This window comes from Suricata suricatta, chromosome 11 (assembly GCF_006229205.1).
Source record: "Suricata suricatta isolate VVHF042 chromosome 11, meerkat_22Aug2017_6uvM2_HiC, whole genome shotgun sequence".
Taxonomy (NCBI): domain Eukaryota; kingdom Metazoa; phylum Chordata; class Mammalia; order Carnivora; family Herpestidae; genus Suricata; species Suricata suricatta.
The window spans coordinates 47,723,330-47,743,796 of record NC_043710.1 but is presented as its reverse complement, the minus strand read 5'-3'; the positions used below and the strand labels follow the sequence as shown (position 1 = coordinate 47,743,796).

The 20,467-nt window shown below is 38.2% G+C and overlaps 1 protein-coding gene across 3 annotated transcripts in view; it reads right to left on the bottom strand.

The window, feature by feature from the left end:
• Positions 1 to 20,467, bottom strand: part of DENND5A (DENN domain containing 5A) — a 108,986-nt gene that overhangs the window by 55,450 nt on the left and 33,069 nt on the right. For 2 of the 3 annotated variants that reach the window (XM_029915372.1, XM_029915374.1), the window contains exons 2-5: positions 17,992 to 18,063; positions 16,870 to 16,979; positions 14,534 to 15,185; positions 3,778 to 3,965 (exon numbers count right to left, since the gene is read on the bottom strand). In XM_029915372.1, the coding sequence (XP_029771232.1) occupies positions 3,778 to 3,965; positions 14,534 to 15,185; positions 16,870 to 16,979; positions 17,992 to 18,063 (1,022 nt within the window). The remainder of the gene's footprint in view (positions 1 to 3,777; positions 3,966 to 14,533; positions 15,186 to 16,869; positions 16,980 to 17,991; positions 18,064 to 20,467) is intronic. The other variant, XM_029915373.1, reaches the window with a different exon arrangement.

Genomic DNA, 20,467 nt, shown 5'->3' with positions numbered 1-20,467 from the left:
AATGTTACAAGTAATTATCTCTGGGTGATAAAATTCAAAGTAATTTTTATTTTACTCTTTCTTTAAAAAGAAAAAAAAGGTTTTTTCAATGTTTCTTTTGAGAGAGGGAGGGATGGAGGGAGGGAAAAGGAGGGCAATAACCTGAAAGGGGGAGGGGCAGAGAAAGAAAAGGAGAAAAAATTCAAAGCAGGTTCCATGCTCCACAGAGATCTCATGACCCCATGGCCCCAAGATCACAACCTGAGCCAATATCAAGAGTTAGATGCCGGGGCGCCTGGGTGGCTCAGTCAGTTAAGCGTCCAGCTTTGGCTCAGGTCATGATCTCATGGTTCGTGGGTTCAAGCCCCGCGTCGGGTTCCATGCTGACAGCTCAGAGCCTGGAGCCTGCTTCCAATTCTGCGTCTCCCTCTCTCTCCGACCCTCCCCTGCTCATGCTGTCTCTCTCTGTCTCTCAAAAATAAATAAAAACATTAAAAAAAAAAAAAAAAAAGAGTTGTATGCCTAACCGAGTAAGCCACCCAAGTGCCCCTACTTATTCTTCACGCTTTTGTGCACTGTTAGAATTTTTTGCTATAAACATCATTTGGGGCACCTGGGTGCTAAGTCAGTTAAGCTTCAGCTTAGTCATGCTCAGGACTGATTTCACGGTTTGTGAGTCCAAGCCCCAAATCAGGCTCTGGGCTGACAGCTCAGCACCTGGAGCCTGCTTCCAATTCTATGTATCCCTCTGTCTCTGCCCCTTCCCACTCATGCTCTCTCAAAAATAAACATTAAAAAAATTTTTAATATATCATTTATGGGCACCTGGCTGGCTCAGTTCATAAAGCATGTGACTCTTAATCTCCAACTTTGTAAGTCTGAGTCCCATGTTGGGTGCATGGACTGCTTAAAAATAAAATCTTAAAAAACAAAACAAAACAAAAAGAAACACAACCATATTATCATTTTTGAAACATCCCTAAGTTGTCTTTCAAAGATATTATTAGTCTTCATTCATTACGCATACCTTTCATGGTGCTTTACTTCATGAGAAAGTCAGTTCTCCCCAGCCTAAAGTTCCCCATGGAGAACTATCCAGACTCAGATATTCTAGAGGTTATCTGCTAAAAATCAAGGTAAATATCCAGCTATGAAACAACCCACACAAATATGTGACTTTCAGAGAGCCAATCTAGATAAAGTGGCACTCTGAAACCCTAAAACTGCTTATTAAGTACACACAGGTATTCCACATACCTCTCCTTCCCAGGCAGACCACAGGGAAAAGCAAAGGATGCAGCAATGATGAGGAATACTGCAAAAGTGGAAGTTGCAACATCCAGAAGAGAGTGAACTTTTAGGTTTCTCAGACAACACTTGGTTTCTCAAACAGTCCCACTGATTCCCTCAGTTATGGACACTGCTGGTCTCCTAGCAACCTCTTCATATACCCATATACATGAGGCACCCAAAAACTGATGCTGAGGGATCCTACAGGGAACAGAACTTGCCCCAAATATATGTCAAGTTGATGCCAAAAATAAAAATAAAACTGAGAGAAGTAGCTTCTTGCCCAGTGACCTACTCATTAGACTGGTAGGTAGCATGCCTCTTTAGCTTTCCACCTTTTAGCATTTTTCGTTGTTATTCTTATTTTGACTTTACAAAATTATAATTAGGTTTACTATGAAGAGGTGTCAATTTAAATATGCATTTGTTTAAAGCATCAACAAAAAGCACCTGGGTGGCTCAGTTAGCATCCTGACTGTTGGTTTCATCTCAGGTCACAATCTCATGGTTCAGGGGTTCGAGCCCCGCATCAGGCTCTATGCTGACAGTGCAGAACCTGTTCAGGATTCTCTCTCTCTCTCTCTCTCTCTGCCCCTCCCCCACTAGAATACATGCTCTCTCTCTCTAGCAAAATAAATAAATAAGCTTAAAAAAATAAAATAAAGCAAACAAGAAGCTCCCCATTTTCCAATCTTTGATATCTACTCTTCATGTATATTTATCAGTAAAACAGACAAATACAAATAAAAACCCAATACTCAAAGATTTTCTCTATCATTAAGATATTTTCTTCCTTAATTAATCTTGTCCCACTCCAAACAATACAAAGGTCTATAAAATCAAAGAAGCAAAGGGAGTGGAAACAGAAGAAGCTACAAGGAAGACCTTTTGATTCTAAAACCAAAGGACAGAGGAAAAAAAGAGATGCATTTGACTATAATTTAAATATTACATGTGTGATCTAATTATCAGGGTTTCATCAAAAATGCTGCCCAGACATGCCCAATGACATGAGTGAGGCTCAGATCCAAGTCTGTGAGACTGTTCTCTTCTTTGGAGGTCTCCTTATTAGTATTACTCAGTTATGCAAAAATCTCCCCCCAAAAAAACCTTTTGATGAAAGGAGGCAATAGATCCTGTTAACACCAGTGTATGTATACTCCAAAGTCTTGTTCCCAGGCCTTCCTAATAACTGAGAAATTTAGAGTACGAAAGCCCTTCCCCCAAGTAGTTTCATAACAGCCACAAAATGACATTAAAAGGTAGACCAGTTCTATGAGTAAATCTAGAAAAATAAAAAATAAAACAAACTTATTTTAATCATGCTTTAAATCTATTTTAGAATAAAGTAGAAAATAACTAAATACATATTTTTCGTCATTTCTTTGGTATTTGAAACAATATGAAAGAGGAGACCATCTTCACAGCAAGAGAGGAAAAGCATTCTCTCAAGATCTTATCTTGAAAGTTTTCAAAGCTGGCTCAGCACTACAAGAATCACCATGATCAGGTCAACTATTACAGATAAACAATAAATCCACTGATTTATTAATACTTGATCTAATGAAGTAATTATGAAATTATATTATGTGGGATTTCCTTAAAATAATAAGGGAGCAGAAGGTACAGAATTCAAATGCAATTTAGGGGCGCCTGGATGGCTCAGTCATTTGAGCAGTTGACTCATGATTTGGGCTCAGGTCATGATCCCAGCATCATAGGATCAAGCCACTCAGCATGAAGCCTGCTTAAGAGTCTTTCTCTCTTTCTTTCTCTCTCTCCCCCCCCCCACTTCTCCCCATTCAAACTCTGTCTCTCTCTAAAATAATAATGAAATAAAAATTTAAAAAAATATAATTTAGTATGTATTATAACTGCTGAAGCTAAGTGTTAAGAATACAAGAATTCATTAGGCTACTCTTTTGTATATACTTAAAAGTTTTATATAATAAAATGATTTTCTCATAAATGTCTTGAAAAGTATGTAAAATACTGTGCTTGGAAAACTACATATGGAGTGCCCAGGTGGCCTGGCCGGTAAACATCTGACTCTTGATATTGGCTCACGTCATGATCTTGCAGTTTGCGAGATCGAGCCCTATGTTGGGCTCTGCACCACCAGCACAGAGCCTGCTTGGGATTCTCTCTCTCCCTCTCTCTCTCTGTCCCTCACCTGCTGGCGCGTGTGCACGCACTCTCTTCTCTCTCAAAATAAAAATAAACTTAAAAAAAAAAAGGAAAACTAAATGAAAAAAGCAATTCACGACAGTAAAAACACAGGGATTACAATGTATGTCATATAATCAAGATGACAGGTGTTCCTGGAACAACAAAAACTGTGCTAAATGTTCATTATTTTTACTTACTTCCTGGAAAGTAATTCATGTTCCTCAAAATAAGAAAAAATAAACTTGTTGACACCACCCTGGGCTCATCCCAAAGCCATTCTCCCACCAATCCTGGATTGGGCCCAAAGGCACCAGCACTCAAGTTCTGCATTCCTCTTACCTCTTGAGGCAGCTCCAGCTTTGACCGGTCATCCAAGCCATTGGAATGCAAGCCCATCAGGTATGGGACAGGAGCATCTAAGAAATGTAGGAGAGAAGCCGGGAGAATAGGGACATAGACATGCTGCCACTGGAAAGGAAACATGAGAGCTGTAATTGTCTCCGCCACAGTCATCAGTCTCTGGTAATCTAGGTCAAAAAAAAAAAAAAAAAAAGTCAAAAACAAAGCACTTGTTTGCCAAATAATAAGTTAAAACCCTCAATACAACCAATACAACTTCACATTAAAAAGAGTCAGGATAAACTTCGGCAAGGGTATGCTCAGAGTGTGATTCCCTTGTGGGTATCAGAAAGAGAACCCAGAGACCTCGGTGGACCACAAGCTGAAATATACCCACACATACAGTTTCTTGCAAGTAATAAAATTTAATGTGGAAATACAAAATAAATCCTAAAAAGCACCTTGCTCCAAATACTAAACCAGAATGTTAAGCAGATTCTCTTAAGAGGATAGGAAATGGAAACAACAACAACAAAAAGGAACATCAGTTTGGGTCTTCATTCAGCATGGAAGCCAAAACAGGCTCTTTTACCACTCAGATATGTTTGCATCCTATAAGAAACTAATGTGAGCTCTGCCTCCAAGATCAAAACAAAGAACCACACAGCACGCAGGAGCTGGTTTTCTACACTAGCCAAATCTGTCCTCCACCAGGAACTTTTCCTGAATGGGAACAGCACAAATGTGTTATTTTAACACTTCGATGAAAAGCTTCCCGAGGATTTTAAGCACTCAGAAAACTGACTTCCAGGCCTCAAAACTCTTTTAACTTTAGGGCAGGGATCTTAGTTTGGGAGGGAAGGCTTGTGTTCAAAGTTTCACTTTCCTTCAGAAGACAATTTCTAGACCTGTTTTGCAAAACATTAAGTAATAAATACATTGGCAAAGCCAATAAAATGGACCAGTTAGAAGTGAAATTTAAAAAATTACTCTTCACAAATGGTATAACGGTTTCAAACATTTAAGGACAAAGCTGGAACGTAAATTTTAAAATCATATGAGTAAAATCCTTTGGCATGGTTGATTTCAAATGAGATCTCATTAGCGTTAAAGTGGTTTCATTTACTAAAATCCCACCCCATCATTTAAAAAAATCGCAGGTTCATAAATGAATTATAAGTAACAAAAAGCTTTCCAGAAAATGAGAAAGTTTGAGCAAAAAAATGAACAAAAGCTGCTATGTATCAACCATGTAAAAGGGTAGTGAGGTGTCCTACATTTGTTCACTAACAAAGCTTTGAAAACTGCCTATCACCTTACTCTCGGCTAAGCAAAGAAGAGCATGACCTAGAAATAGTCTTTTAACTAGTAATGCAAATAGAAATTAATGACTAAAATTTCATTATCTTCAACATTTTAAGGGTACTGCAGGAAAATGCCTCATATGCATCTTTGGGGAAACTAAGGCACTTGACAAATGAGTGATATAACCAATCAGTGCATAAAAGTAAACCCAAAGATTTGATCATCAATTTAAAAAAATTGGTTTAGCAGAAGGACAAAAGAACATGAGTTTCTCATTCACTAAAGATCAGGGCAAACTTATGAGAGCTCAGAGAGAGAATCTATCTGATTTTTCATTGTGCCCACACAAAGCATGGTCATTCCTGTATTAAAAACTATTTAGTAAAAGGGTACCTAAATGGCTTAGTTGGCTAAGCGTCTGACTTTTGCTCAAGCAAGACCTCACAGTTCATGAGTTTAAGCCCTGCATCAGGCTCTGTGCTAACAGCTCAGAGCTGGAGATTCTGTGTGCCTCTCTCTCTACCCCTACCTCACTCAAGCTCTCTCAAAACTAAACATTGAAAAAAAAATTTTAACACTTAGTAAATAAACTTTTTTTAAAAAAAATACTATTTCATGAAGATTCCCACCTCATTCAAGCCACAACAAAAACATTTCTCAAATTAAAAAAAAATAAAAAACAATCTTTGAAGAGTTAAATTAGATTATATATATAAGTAATATAAATAATTTCAGAAAAAGTATTTAGTCCCACATGAAAATAAACAACTAAGTAACAAAATTCAGACCATGCAAGCTCTGCCTTCAGCCTCTTCTTTACCTGATACTCCAATTCCATGGGACACCCGTACAAATTATTGTTTTTTATCTTTCTGCTGAAATTCTTCTGCTTAATGACTACTCCAACAATCATTATTATTTTTTAATGTTTATTTTAGAGAGACAGAGCATGAGTGTTGGGGGGGGGTGCTGAGGTAAGAGAGGGGGACAGAGGATCCAAAGCAGGCTCTGCCCTGTCAGCCCAAAGCCTGATAGGGTGATAGAACCCACGAACCATGAGATTGCAACCTGAGCCAAAGTGAGATGCTCACCAACTGAGCCACCCAGGCACCCCAACAATCATAATAATAATTACAAATCCTCATGATTCTCCAGATGAGACTTCAATTCTTATATTTTTCTACATGTCTGTAAATAATCTACTCAAGAGCAATAATCTTGAGAATCTCAGACATCTTAAGAATTAATTTAGAATTCAAAATTAAGATGAATCAAAAGAAGGTAAAAGCGTGGGAGAAAACCTTCAAGTGATATTTAAAGCTGAAGGTCTAGTCTTAGTATTAGATCTGAACATTGGCTCTTAAACACATATTTTGAATAAATATTCAGTGTGTATATATACATACACACACACACACACAACACACCATTTCTGAATCTGGGGGTGTGGCGTGGGGAGGAGTACCAGAGGTCTTTTTAACCATGAGAAAACCAAAAAACTTCCTTCCTTCTTCTACCCAAAGTCAGTAAAGCAGGTGTTTTATGTGGCCAGTATTCCTGGCATGTCTGCTCAGGGACAAGTAACATTTCACAGAAGCCCAACAGTCTAAGTAAAAGAGTCCCAAAAATGCTTTTGTCATGTGACTTCCTGGCACTGGACTACTATGTACATTTCCTAGCTGCAGTGTCTTGGAACATCTTCTCTATAACCATAACACAGAGCATGCTAGAGTCTGAAGAAAGAGGCTTTCTCTGCTTCATCAAAGCAAGTTTTTCAAAATCACTGAAATAAATCTAATCTAGCATCTAAAACTCAGCCCACTTATTTTTCTAAGAGTGGATAACTTTATTTTCTTCAGATTGAAATTGCTGAAGAATTCCTTGTGATGCACTTCAAATTGTAGGATTCTTAGAAACAAAACACTTGGTGTGCCTGGGTGGCTCAGTCGATTGAGTGTTCGTCTTCAGCTCAGGTCACGATCTCACAGTTTGTGGGTTCGAGCCCCACGTCAGGCCCTGTGCTGACCTCTAGCTCAGAGCCTGGGGCCTGCTTCAGTTTCTATGTCTCCTTCTCTCTCTGCCCCTCCCTTGTTCATGCTCTGTCTCTCTCTGTCTCTCAAAAATAAGTAAATGCAAAAAAAGTTAAAGAAAAAGCCTAAATAAATTATACATAAAAAAAAAGAAACAAAACACTTTTGGAGCTGACATAATCTTCTCAAGGCTAAGCTGCTTTCCATTTACGTGGCTTAACTTTACAGATACTAGAAATGTTTAATTGTATGGTCTTTCTGGTCTATGTGAGTTGTCAGTTTCCTTTTATCTACAGTTTTATATTTTATTTATTTATTTATTTATTTATTTATTTATTTATTTTAATTTTTGAAACAGAGAGAGACAGAGCATGAGCGAGGAGGGGCAAAGAGAGAGGGAGACCAGAATCTGAAGCAGGTTCCAGCTCTGAGCTGTCAGCACAGAGCCCGACGTGGAGCTCGAACCCAAGAACGTGAGATGATGACCTGAGCCGAAGTTGGAGGTTTAACTGACTGAGCCACCCAGGCACCCCTACATTTTTATATTTTAAAAAAACAACATCCCACCTTGAAGGATGGCCTAACAAACAATGCCTCAGGGTTCCAGTGCCCACACTAAAATACTGACCTCCAAGAGCTGCAAGCAATAGCACAGAACCCATTTGTATACACCAGTAAAAATGATAAAATCAGCACCTCCTTTGCCATTGCCTATATCTGTGCTCATCATCCCAAGAACACAAAACCAATAAACAGGATGCAGCTGAAGGTCATGGGCATCCAAAGCATTTCAAACAATAAAATCAACTAGAGACACCTCAGCTTTAGACAACTGATTTCTCTTACAGCTCCTCTAACAGAGCAATGACTTTTAACAAAAGGAGATAATAATGCAAAGCATAGTAGGGTTATAATGACCACTGCTCTGTGGTAAGGAAGGAGGGAGGAATCCATATGTTTTTATGACTTGTCTCTGTGCAGAGAAAAATAATAGTCTTGGGAACACTCTACAGGTAAGTCCACTCCTAAAACTACAGGGCAAGTCCTGCATATTAGAAAATGAATCATAAACTACCCTTGCATAATCACATTTCTGTGAAAACTCTATGAACAAGAATGTACTCTTTGTTCTTAGGAAATAACCTAACCTCTAAGTCCCAATATCTCCAAGATACATTACTAAATCAAAGAAATGCCAAACTATGACTAGCATGCTCCCATTTGTGTTGTTTCTAAAAAGTATACATGGGGGTGCCTGGGTGGCTCAGTCGGTTAAGCCTCCGACTTTGGCTCAGGTCAGATCTCACATTCGTGGGTCCAAGCCCCACATCAGGCTCTGTGCTGACAGCTAGCTCAGAGGCTGGAGCCTGCTTCCGGTTCTGTGTCTCCTTCTCTCTCTTCTCCTCCCCCTCTCATGCTCTGTCTCTCTCTGTATCAAAAATAAAACATTAAAAATTTTTAAAGAAAAATAAAAACATAAAATTATATAAAAAGCATATATGTTGTATATGCATGATTATGTCTAGAAGGAAACAGGAGACAGTGGTAATCTCCCTGAAGGACAACCAGGGAAATCACAGATGGAAGTCTTACACTTCATTATACACCCTTTTGCAATGTGTTAAAATTCCTACCACATAATTGAAAGATTTTTTTGAAGTTTTAATATACCATATTTAAAACATATACATATGTATATTAAATTTTAGCATCAATTTTAATATACCACACATGTATCATAATGTATATGTATACTTTGAAGAACATTGCAATTAATACATATGTACTCAATACTTACCATAAAAATAGTTCGTGGCTTAAAATATTTGGGGGGGCACTAAAAAATTAAGAGATTACTTCATAGAAATAGAATTCTGGATGCAAAAGGGTAAGTTTCAACATTCCCTACCTTGTTTGTCCATACATCATTTGTTTTTTTAAAACTATTATTTACGTGGGCACCTGGGTGGCTCAGTCGGTTAAGCCTCCAACTTCAGCTCAGGTCATGATCTCACAGCTCATGGGTTCGAGCCCCACGTCAGGCTTTGTGCTGACAGTTCAGAGCCTGGAGCCTGCTTCCAATTCTGTCTCCCTCTCTGCCCCTCCCCCACTCATGCTCTGTCTCTCAAAAATAAACATTAAAAAATTTTCTTAAAAAAAACTATTATTTATGGGCACCTGGGTGGCTCAGTTGGTTAAATGTACGATTCTTAATCTTGGCTCAGGTTATGATCTGACAGTTCATGAGATCGAGTCCCTCATGAGGCTCTGCACTGATGGCACAGAGCCTGCTTAGGATTCTCTCTCCCTCTCTGCCCTGCCCACTCATGCATGCTCTCTCTCTCTTTCAAAATAAATAGACATTTTTTTTTAAAAACTATTATTTTCACTAGGGATATACAAGAAACTTGATCTCTGGCTACCACTGGTGGGAGAGGGAAGGACAGTTCATTGTATTCCCTTTGGAATTGTTTTGATTGTATGCCTTAAGCAACATGCATTATTTTTGCAATAAAAACTAATATATGCTTATCAAAAGTCAGTTTCATTTGTTACCAGACTTACCTGTGCTAGGTGAACTTATTACTGGGTTATATAATTTAACCAAATAAAATATGAGGAAAATTTTTTCTCTGAGAACAAAATTAAATGCTTTAAAAAGACTGAGTAATGCAAAGTGGCTAAAAAATACTATAATTGAATTAGGCATATCATGAGGCAATTAAGTACAAAACACTAGAGAAAACTACAAAATCTACAGGTAATCTCCACTCCAGTTCTTTTGTGAAGTTCATTAAGTTCTCTACTTCCCTTTTAAAAAAAAATGTATCTGGAAAACCTAGTGAATGAATTATGGTGTGGTCTATGAAGAAAAGCCGTGCAGACATCTGATTAATGGACCCTTAATCAAAGGAAATAACTAGATCCTTCATCAAAAGACTAGTGACTACACAGTCACATTTCACACTAAAATACAATGTTTAATGAATATATGTATCATTTTTAGGATTCTCAGGCTGGAATGACTTTTTCAGTCATCCAGTCTACTACACTATTAACTCATATCAGAAAAAGAATTTCTACTCTATATACAATTTTGCACCAACCGGTAAAAAAATATGCTATTAAAGGGGCACCTCGGTAGCTTAGTCAGTTAAGTGCCCAACTCTTGATTTTGGCTCAGGTCATGATCTCACAGCTCATGAGATCAAGCTCTAGATCAGGTTCTGCGCTGACAGCATGGAGCCTGCTTGGGATTCTCTCTCCCCCTGTCTGTCTCCCCCTCCCCAGCTCTCACTCTATCACTCTCAAAATAAATAAACATTCAAAATTTTTCAAAAAGTTATTTTTAAAAATTATACATGGGGGCACCTGGGTGGCTCAGTCGGTTGAGCTTCCGACTTCGGCTCAGGTCATGATCTCATGTTCGTGGATTCGAGCCCCGCGTCGGGCTCTGTGCTGACAGCTAGCTGGGAGCCTGGAGCCTGTCTTCAGATTCTGTGTCTCCCTCTCTCTGACCCTCCCCTGCTCATACTCTCTCACTCTCAAAAATAAATAAAACATTAAAAAAAAAAATTTTTTTTTTAAATTATACATGGACCAAAGAACAAATATCTAGAAGTAGGTAAAATGATCTGTACAAGTTAAAAATTCTTTAAAATGTCAGTTCAGGGGCACCTGGGTTGCTCAGTCCATTGAGCGTCTGACTTTGGCTTGGGTCATAATCTCATGGTCCATGAATTCTAGCCCCACATCAGGCTCTGTGCTGATGGCTGAGAGTCCAGAGCCTGCTTCACATTCTGTGTCTCCCTTTCTCTCTGACCCTCCCATGCTTGCACTGTCTCCCTCTCAAAAATAAACATTAAAAAAATTTTTTTTAATGTCAGTTCAGTCATCCAATGTGTTATACTTTGAGATTCTTACAATTTTGCCTGCATTCTTTTTCCTGAAGTAATGCTTATTTTCTATTCAAAAGGCAGGACATGCAGTGGTCAACACTAACTATGAGTGGTGACATGTTTTTGAAGGCCAGAGAGATTTTTCACCCACCTAAGGCCTTTGAATCATAAAGAAAAACTATTTAAAGAAAGCCAACCTGAATTATTTAAAGTACACTATTAATAGAGAACATAACCTAAATCCAATAGAAAGCCACTCCATTTTACGGTCAACCATGCTCAACAATGTCCAGGACTTTTTTGGAAAAATCTTTTTCTTGACATTGCTATAAACATGACTTTATTATTTTTGTTCTTTCATAGTTTATGGTCACGTTGGTTTCCATATAACACCCAGTGCTCATCCCAACAAGTGCCTTCCTCCATGCCCATCACCCCCCTTCCCCTCTTCCCCATCCCCATCTGCCTTCAGTTTGTTCTCAGCATTCAAGAGTCTCTCATAGTTTGCCTCCCTCCCTCTCCCCAACTATTTTTTCCCCTTCCCCTCCCCCATGGTCCTTTGTTAAGTTTCTCCTGTTCCACTTATAAGTGAAAACATATATAAACATGACTTTAGATCCTGAATTCCATTTTATTCTATACACAAATCTTCTCAACTGCCTTCAAACTTCTTTAAAATTCTTATTATGGATACAATAACCCATAAGAAGAAACTCTGATGGGAAAATGTCACCTATCATATTTCTGGTATCCTCCTTTTCCCACCTCTATAATATTCCCACTTTATTACAGGTACCTAAACTACTGAATAAAATTAAAATCTAGGGCACCTGGGTGGCTCAGTCAGTTAAGCATATGATTTTAGCTTAGGTCATGATATTACACTTCCTGGGTTCAAGCCCCATGTCAGGCTGTGTGCTGACAGTTCAAAGCCTGTAGACTGCTTCAGATTCTCTCTCTCTTTCTTGCCTCCCCAGCTTATACTCTATCTCTGTCTCTCAAAAATAAATAATAAATGTTTTAAAATATATAAAATAAAAATCTAGGAGTACATATAATAATAAACAAACAAGGGAGAATGAATGTTATTCCCTATAGTAAAATGCCAATCAATCAATATAGATGTAGTTAGAAAAATTACCATTTTGTAACCATCATGGTAATAACTAATTCAGTCTAGAATTATTAATGAATGTTAAATCTATTGGGCAAAACTTCAAAGTGGAATAGTATGCTTACGGAGTTTCAAAGTAACTCCCCACAAATTACTCACTAAATACAAAGGGAAAAAGGTTAACATTCCAGTTAAGAAACTTGGCAGGGGTGCCTGGGTGGCTCAGTCGGTTAAGCATCCAACTTTGGCTCAGGTCATGATCTCACAGTTCGTGGGTTCGAGCCCTGCATCAGGCTCTGTACTGACAGCCTGGAATCTGCTTTGGATTCTGTCTCCCTCTCTCTCTGCCCACTTGTGCTCTGTCTCTGTCTCTAAAAATAAATAAATGTTGGAAGGAAGGAAGGAAGGAAAAAAAAGAAGGAAAGAAAGAAAGAAACTTGGCAGACATAATCTTAACTAAGTGATCAAAGTAACAATACCAAAGATGGGCAAACTGACATCGAGTGCCTCCCATCATGGTAAAAATACAAATTATATGCCTCCTGATATAATGCACTGAGAGAATCACAACCTTAACTTCTGTGTATTACAGTCAAATATATATAACCTGAGTCTAATCATGAAGAAACATCAGACAAACCCAAATTGAGAGACATTCTACAGAATGCCTTGCTCCACTCTTCAAAATGTTCATGTCATGAAAGATATGAAGAAGTAACAAGTAAAAGCAACGCACGTTACTCAACTAGATCCTGGATCGGGAATTTAAAAAAAAATTATCGGGGCACCTGAGTGGCTCAGTCGGTTAACCGTCTGACTTCAGCTCAGGTCATGATCTCATGGTTCGTGGGTTCAAGCCCCGCGTCGGGCTCTATGCTGACAGCTCAGAGCCTAGAGCCTGCTTCCGATTCTATGTCTCCCTTTCTCTCTGACCCTCCCCTGCTCACGCTGTGTCTCTCTCTCTCTCTCTCAAAAATAAATAAAAACGTTAAAAAAAAAATTATGAAAGCAGACATTACTGGACAATGGTGGAACCTGAATACAATATTGTAGCAATGTTATGTTTCCTAAATTTGATAATCAAACTCTGGTTATGTAAGAAAATGTTCCTGTTCTTATGAAATGAAAGCTGAAGCATTTAGGAATCAAGGACCATGGTGTCTGCAATGATTCTCAATGGTTCAGTTATATGCACATATATACAGAGAGAGAATGATAAAACAAATGTGGCCAAATGTTAACAATTGGTGAATTGTGGGAGAACATACAAGAGTTCTTTGAACACTTCCTACAACATTCCCATAGCTGGAAACTACTTCAAAATCAAAAATCAAAAAACTTAAAACCTACAATGACTATGTATCTCAGAGTAACAAAGTCCTTACAAGACTATAAAATCTAGGCTCCCATTAAGTCTCTAACAACATCTGCTTCTATTTCCCTGCTCTGTCACTCCATTCCATCCACCCAATTTTCTAACTGTTCTTGAACATAACAAACACATTCTTGTCTCAAAACCTTTATACATACTCTGTCTTTTGCCTACAATACTTTTCTTACAAAAATGACATGGGTTGCTCAGAGAAGGCTTGAACTAATTACTCTATTAAAAACTGGAAATTTCCTTTCCCAAATACCATCCTCTTTCCTGTTTTACTTTTCTCCACAGACCTTATCAACACGTTACACACTATAAACTTTATTTATTTATATAACCATCTCTCCTCCCCACTAAAATATCAGTTCCATTACAAGAAGGGTTTTTGTCTGTTTTGTCCACCACTATATCTGTAGACCCTGAAACAATGCCTGGCATACAGTAGGCTCTCAATAAATATGTACTGAATGAATAAATTTTATGTTACTTTTCTGGTTCATTTAATAAACATCTGTTTCCTTCTGATCTACCTTACTATTTTCTCCAAATCTGCTGCTCACCTCTCATTTATAAAAAACAATTCAATTACAACAAACAACAGAAAAAAGTAACACATCCTCATTTTCTCAAATATATTTTCTCAATATATGAAGGATCATCATTTGTGAATCCTCAGTTTTACTGATATAGGCTGTGGAAGGGGCAGAAATAATTCTGCAGAATGATGGAAAGTCAACTTCCCAGGACCACTGCCCTTTACCCCTCTTTTCAGCATCAATTAGAAGGGATGTCAAGAAGCAGGGATCTCCTCCTAGACTAGAGTGCCCAGCAAATGACCATAACGATAGCCAATTAAAAACTGTGACCCTCTTGTGTTCCATCGGTTTTCCATCTACCACCTACCTGCAAAAGATCTGAGTTTTGCTCAAATTGTAACAGCCCTGGACCTTTACTATCAGTTCCAGTGCACTCAATATGGAAAGAAAGGAGGCCCTATGCATGAAGAGAGCTCTAGTAAGCACTGACTTACGCTGTGAGTAGAGCAGGATTTGAAACTCCAGAAGGGCACAAGTAAAAAGCTGAAACACATTTTCCACCCCAAGCAGTTCAAAGACCTCTCTGACAGGAAAGTCAAATAAGGGAAGCTCATTGGTACTTGGTCTCTGGCAGATTATTGGCCCATAGACTCCAGAAAATTTCAAGGACCGGCCAGGAGGTGGGAGTGGCACCTCATACAGTACATTGTATATGTAGCTCTCAAGGGGCAGTGGAGGGGGCTGAGGTGAAGTGACTGCCTGGTGAAGTTGTTCCAGCACACTCCGACATGCTTTCATGAAGGACATGGGTGTGATGAGGCAAATGCACTTAGAGACGTAGAGCGTGTCCCGGCTAATGTCATAGGAATTGAAGCGCTGAAGCTTGGTCCCAGGAGTGCCTTCACCATCATCCATGCCACTGTGGCCATCAGCAGAGGGAGAGTGTAGGACATCATACTCAGCATTATGCATGTGGTAGAGGGTCTGCATTGCACTGCAGATCTGTTTGCTAGTCACCTCCTCATAAAATGTGAGGGCAAACCCAAATGTCCGCGAGCCATCCTCCCTTGTGATAATAAAGGCATGGAACTGGGGCTCCCTGGGATCAGCCTGGGTCTTGAATGCCAGCCCTTTGGGCATGCATAGCTGAAAAGACAACAAGGAAACAAGCGGTAAGAATTCACCGTTGGTCCTCTTCAGAATACCATCACTATTTATTATTCACAGGGTACCTATTATGCTAGGTGTTTGGGATATAAAGATCAATACAACAACATATCTGCCCTAAAGATATCCCATTCTAAGATACACAGGTAAAATTTCAATACAGTTATCAGGGCTATCCAGAAACAAAGTGCTAAGGCAACACAGAATGGACAACCCAGCCCAGAAACATCAGCAAAGGCTTGATAGAAGAGGTTATGTTATTAGAATTCATCAGGGAGAGAAGGGCATTTCAGGCACAGGGAGAAAAGGCACAAAGATAAGGAAGTAAGAGAAAGATTGGAGAATTTAAGTAGGTGGTTAAGCACAACAGCATTTATTGGGAGAGAATGCTAGAAATATATCTAAAAACTAGACAGATACAATTTTGTACCTAAAAATAAACATAAAGTTTTAGACTCTTATCAGCTCACAAAATCCTGTCATCAAGAGAACCTTCTACTTTCACAGAAAAAAGGGAGCATTGCACATAAAGCAAGGAGATGACATAATCAGGATAAAAATGCAGTTTTTTTTCACTTTAACTCAGATGGGTTATATAAAGAAACTTGGATAGCTAATCAAACTGACCTACATCAATTGGTCCCCATTTTCCAGGTTGACAAAAACCAGGCTATACAAATGATCGACCAGCAGCCTGGGTTAAAAAATAAAAGGATATAACATATAACCTTATGATATATCCATTACCTTTCTACTTGACTTTTCAAAGCCTAGGTGTTTCTAGAATATAGCATGTCAAAAATGAAATAAGCAGTGGACCAGGAGTCAAAAAACTTGAAACTAATACTCAGTCTCCTCATCAATGAAATAAAGATAATACAATCTACTCTGCCTAATTCACAGGGTTATTATATGCATCAAACAATATCATCCTCTAAAAAGTACAGAAAGCTATTAAAAATTAATACAGGCAGTACAAACATGTGATTAAGAGTATAGCACTGAAACCAGACTATGACATACCGTTCAAACTGTAGCTCAACTGCTTCTTAGTCATGTGACCTTAAATACATCACTCTTTAGACCTTAGTTTCTTCATGTATAAATGTGGGGGGGGGGGTTATTTAATATCATCTATGTAAGGGGTACTATGAAGACTACATGAGTTAATTTATGTAAAATACTTATCACACTGCCTAGCACATGGTGAATACTCAATAAAAGTTAGATTATTCATAGTAGTATTCTTCTACAGGAGATTTAAAATGTTGTCCTATCCAAAATTATGATGAAACAAAATACCCATTTCCGCAGTATCCCTCATACATATACAACCCAGATTGAAAGAAAACGGCTTTAAATCACACTCACTGTGTAATCTCAATGCTATAAGCAACCAATACCTCAGCACCACAAAGTTCACTGACCAACTACTATATATTTGTCTGACAAAACAAACACACTATGACTTTTCACTGTATTTCATATGTTCTGAATATCTAATATGTTGATCAAAATGTAGAATTATGAATGATATGCATATAACCCCTTCTTCTAAAGTTATTGGTAGTTGATGGAATCACTGCTACCAGAAACTGGACTCACAATTCTACTGTAAATTACTTTGTAAATTACTTCATGCTTGTAGCTAACAAATACTAACCATTCCCACTGCATCTTGGTCAAAGGGATTCCATTCTACGTTCTCAGGGTATCGAGCAAGGACCTTGGACTTGAATGTTCGTCTCAGTGGTGTCTGCTCAAAATTTTCTCCTGCAAGAAAAAGAATGAAGCAAATCATCTCTACAAAGCTCCTTGAAATCACAGGGTTATGAATGTCTGAGCTTGGTAGTCCAGCAAGGTACAGAAGTAAAGGCAAAGGGGTTAGGTTAGTATGCCAACCATCTAAGAACAGGAAAGGTATTAAAGTCATTAGGTAAGCAAAGAAGCTGAAAAGGCTAGCGTGGTTAATACTAGATACCACTAGCTTTCTTCTCTTTTCTTGAAAATGAACTATTACTACAAACCCAAGGTTAATCTTCCTGGGAGAGCAGAGAAAGTGCAAGGAATGACAAAGGATTATATCCATCCTTTTTTCCCCCCTGAAAACCGCATTTAGTTGCTTAAAGTCAATTGATAACACAGAAGCATTAATGATTTTAGGGGCGCCTGGGTGGCTCAGTCGGTTAAGTGTGCAACTTCCATTCAGGTCACAATCTCACAGTTTGCGAATTCGAGCCCCGCATTGGGCTCTGTGCCAACAGGTCAGAGCCTAGAGCCTGCTTCAGATTCTGTGTTTCCCTCTCTCTGCCCCTCCCCTGCTTGTACTCTGTCTCTCTCTAAAAAATAAATAATAAGCTTCAAGAAAAAAAATGTTTAATAAATAAATAAATAAATAAATGATTTTAAATTCAGAATCAAGTATGTATTTCTATGATCTTGGAAAAAACACAAAGGGACTAAAAGATTCAAGAACATTAAGAAAGCAGATTTCAAGATAAATCTGAGCCATTTTGTCAACTCAGAATGATTAGAAATTTCTGAAATTCTCCTTTGTTCCTCTTTTCCCCCTAAAAACTTTAGAGTATACTGAAATAAAGAACGTTAAAGTGAAAAGAGGAAGAACCAAAGAACCCACCACCTAGAGGGACACAAATATGAAAAACCTACTGGTCAAAAAAGGCACAAGAAAGTTAAAGGTCAAAGGGTACAAAATGCCACTTTAGAGACATATGTAAGAACTACCAGAAAGTGTTGGGTGTTCTCAATTTTGTTTTGTTTTTACCTTCAGTCGTACTGGAAATGAAAGGGCTGGCACCATCCCTGGCTTTAGAAGCCTGTATGTACTGGCATAATGCTATATAATAAATGAAATAACAGAGTATTACAATTAAGCAATGTTATTCAAACTTTTTTGACCATGACTCCAGTATGAAACAAGCTTCACACCATGGAGCGATAAATACATACATGATGTATACATATAAATTTGCCTAAAACAAATTTCACAAAATAATACTTACCTTACTTTGTGGGCTCCCCTCTCATAATTTCTACTCTGTATCATTAAAGACAAATACACTAATTACAGACCTACTAACACAAGTCACAGTTTGAAAAAAAAATTACAATACAGCAAAATGAGATGAAGAGCTCAAAAGATACCAGATTACTATGAAGTCACTGGTACTTTATCCAAAAGTATTCTGTCCCAAATACTACTTTTCCAAAGGAGTTAAGGAGTAGGGAACAAATTAAATGCACCTAAATATTTTACATAAATAAATTTAGTAAGAGTCATGGGAAAATATGTGAAAAACATGATCAGAAACAATTCAATTGAATTCTCTACCTATTTATTGAGTAATCATGTCATACAAAGACCCAAGGTACTATGAGATACCAATGAACCAAAAGAAATACCTATCCTCAGGACCTTATACTCTCAACAGTATAGAAAAAACAACATACACAAATAACCACTTCGCAGAGAGGTTACTATCTGGGAGCTCCAGATTTTTAGTCTATGTGGTACAACCATTCACATCATGCTTGCATAGGATCTTGTTCACATGTTCTAGTTGATAATATAAATTCTGTTCCAACTACAGTTTTCTAAGTTGGTTTGGAAGCCAAAAGCTGGTGATTAAGGAAGATGTATTCTCCACCACCAGAGGACTGGGATACACATAAAGTCAGAGTCCTTCACTCTAAATCATGTCAGAGGCATCTCAAGTTTCTATTTATAATAATTCTGAGGTGCCTGTTCCAGAAATTGATAATGATTAATGATTCCAATCAGAAAGTGAGCACTTCTAGAACTAAAACCTTCACTTCCACTTTCTCTCAGGTTTTGTTCATTATAATCAGAAGTCCACTTATTCATAATTTTCAGCTTCTGACAAGACTCAACCTTCCTTCTGTTAATAAATCCAGTAGCACAACTTCAATTCTTCTCACTTCCTGATCCTTCTTCCAAGCTGAGTTTTCTGAAGCTCTTCTCCAGCAAACTGTATCTCTCAAAATACATTTGGTAATCCTCACTTTTGAAGACTGACAAAATCAGAAGGCAGTTAGTATGAGTGGTAGTAATGAAGCCCTATAGCTATATACTGCTAGTCTCAAGCTTACAGTAATACCTACAAAAAGCCCACCCATGGCAAACCTGCACTTACTGTACAAAAAAAATTAAACAGCTAGCAGCTCACATAATGATCTTGTCTACAGTCTGAGAGTCTCAGAATGTCTATTTAAACTGTATTCAGTTCTAAGAAGATAACTATGTCTTCCTTCTAAGTTTCTTTACTTTTAGTTGTCAGTTTGCTCATTGCTTCCTTACTAGGCCAGAAAATCCCCTCACTAAAAGCCACAAAATATTTGAACATAAACAGGAATTAGGGCAGTTACCACTGTCCTTAATAAAAGCCCTTAGAGAAAGATATTTTCTAAGATGGCTGTAAGGTGCCCCTTAAGACATGATGAGCATTTAAAGGATGGAACGGGGGACTATTTTAAACAACCAGAGAGAGATGAAGCCAGAGGTAAAAATGATGAGCTGACCTGGAGTACAGACAAAAAGGAGGAAGAAACTAAGAATCACAAGGAGAAATGGTCTTTAGATCCTCTGTCCCCTCCACCTCTCTACCTCTTACTGCTTCTTCAAACAAGCTAAGTAAAGATTTCTTGTTAGACAGTCAGGTTCTCAGTTAAGGCACCAAAGAGAGTGCCAATCTTAGACATAAGTTCTTCTGTGTATTAGACCAGACGAGTATCAGGAGCATAGTGTTTTCACTGCAAGGGGAAAAGTGGTATATAAAAAGGTATGAGAGCCCTGAGACCAAATCATGTTTATTACAGAACTGTATAAAGAGTGTCAGAAAAGTCACAGAGGAAGGGAATTCACAAACCTAAGATACTTTTATTAAAACAATTCAGTCTTTCATAATATAATGAGGGCTGAGTTTTGAGACTAAGCGGCAGGGATTTAATGCCACAGGAACACTTACATAGCCCCACCTCCTGAGACCTGTACATATGTCACAGGTCCCTTAAATCCTCAATTATTCAGAACTTTGGAAAGTCAAACAATATTAGGAATGAGACATCACAACCACAACTGTCCTATTGCCCCGAAACAGTAACTACTTATTTGCCCAACACATACAGAGCCCACAAATGTCAGCAATTCTGGATACCAGAACTAAAGCCCATATCTAACAGCAACTTAAAAATCAGTCAACTAGGTATTAAGTCTATCTTTC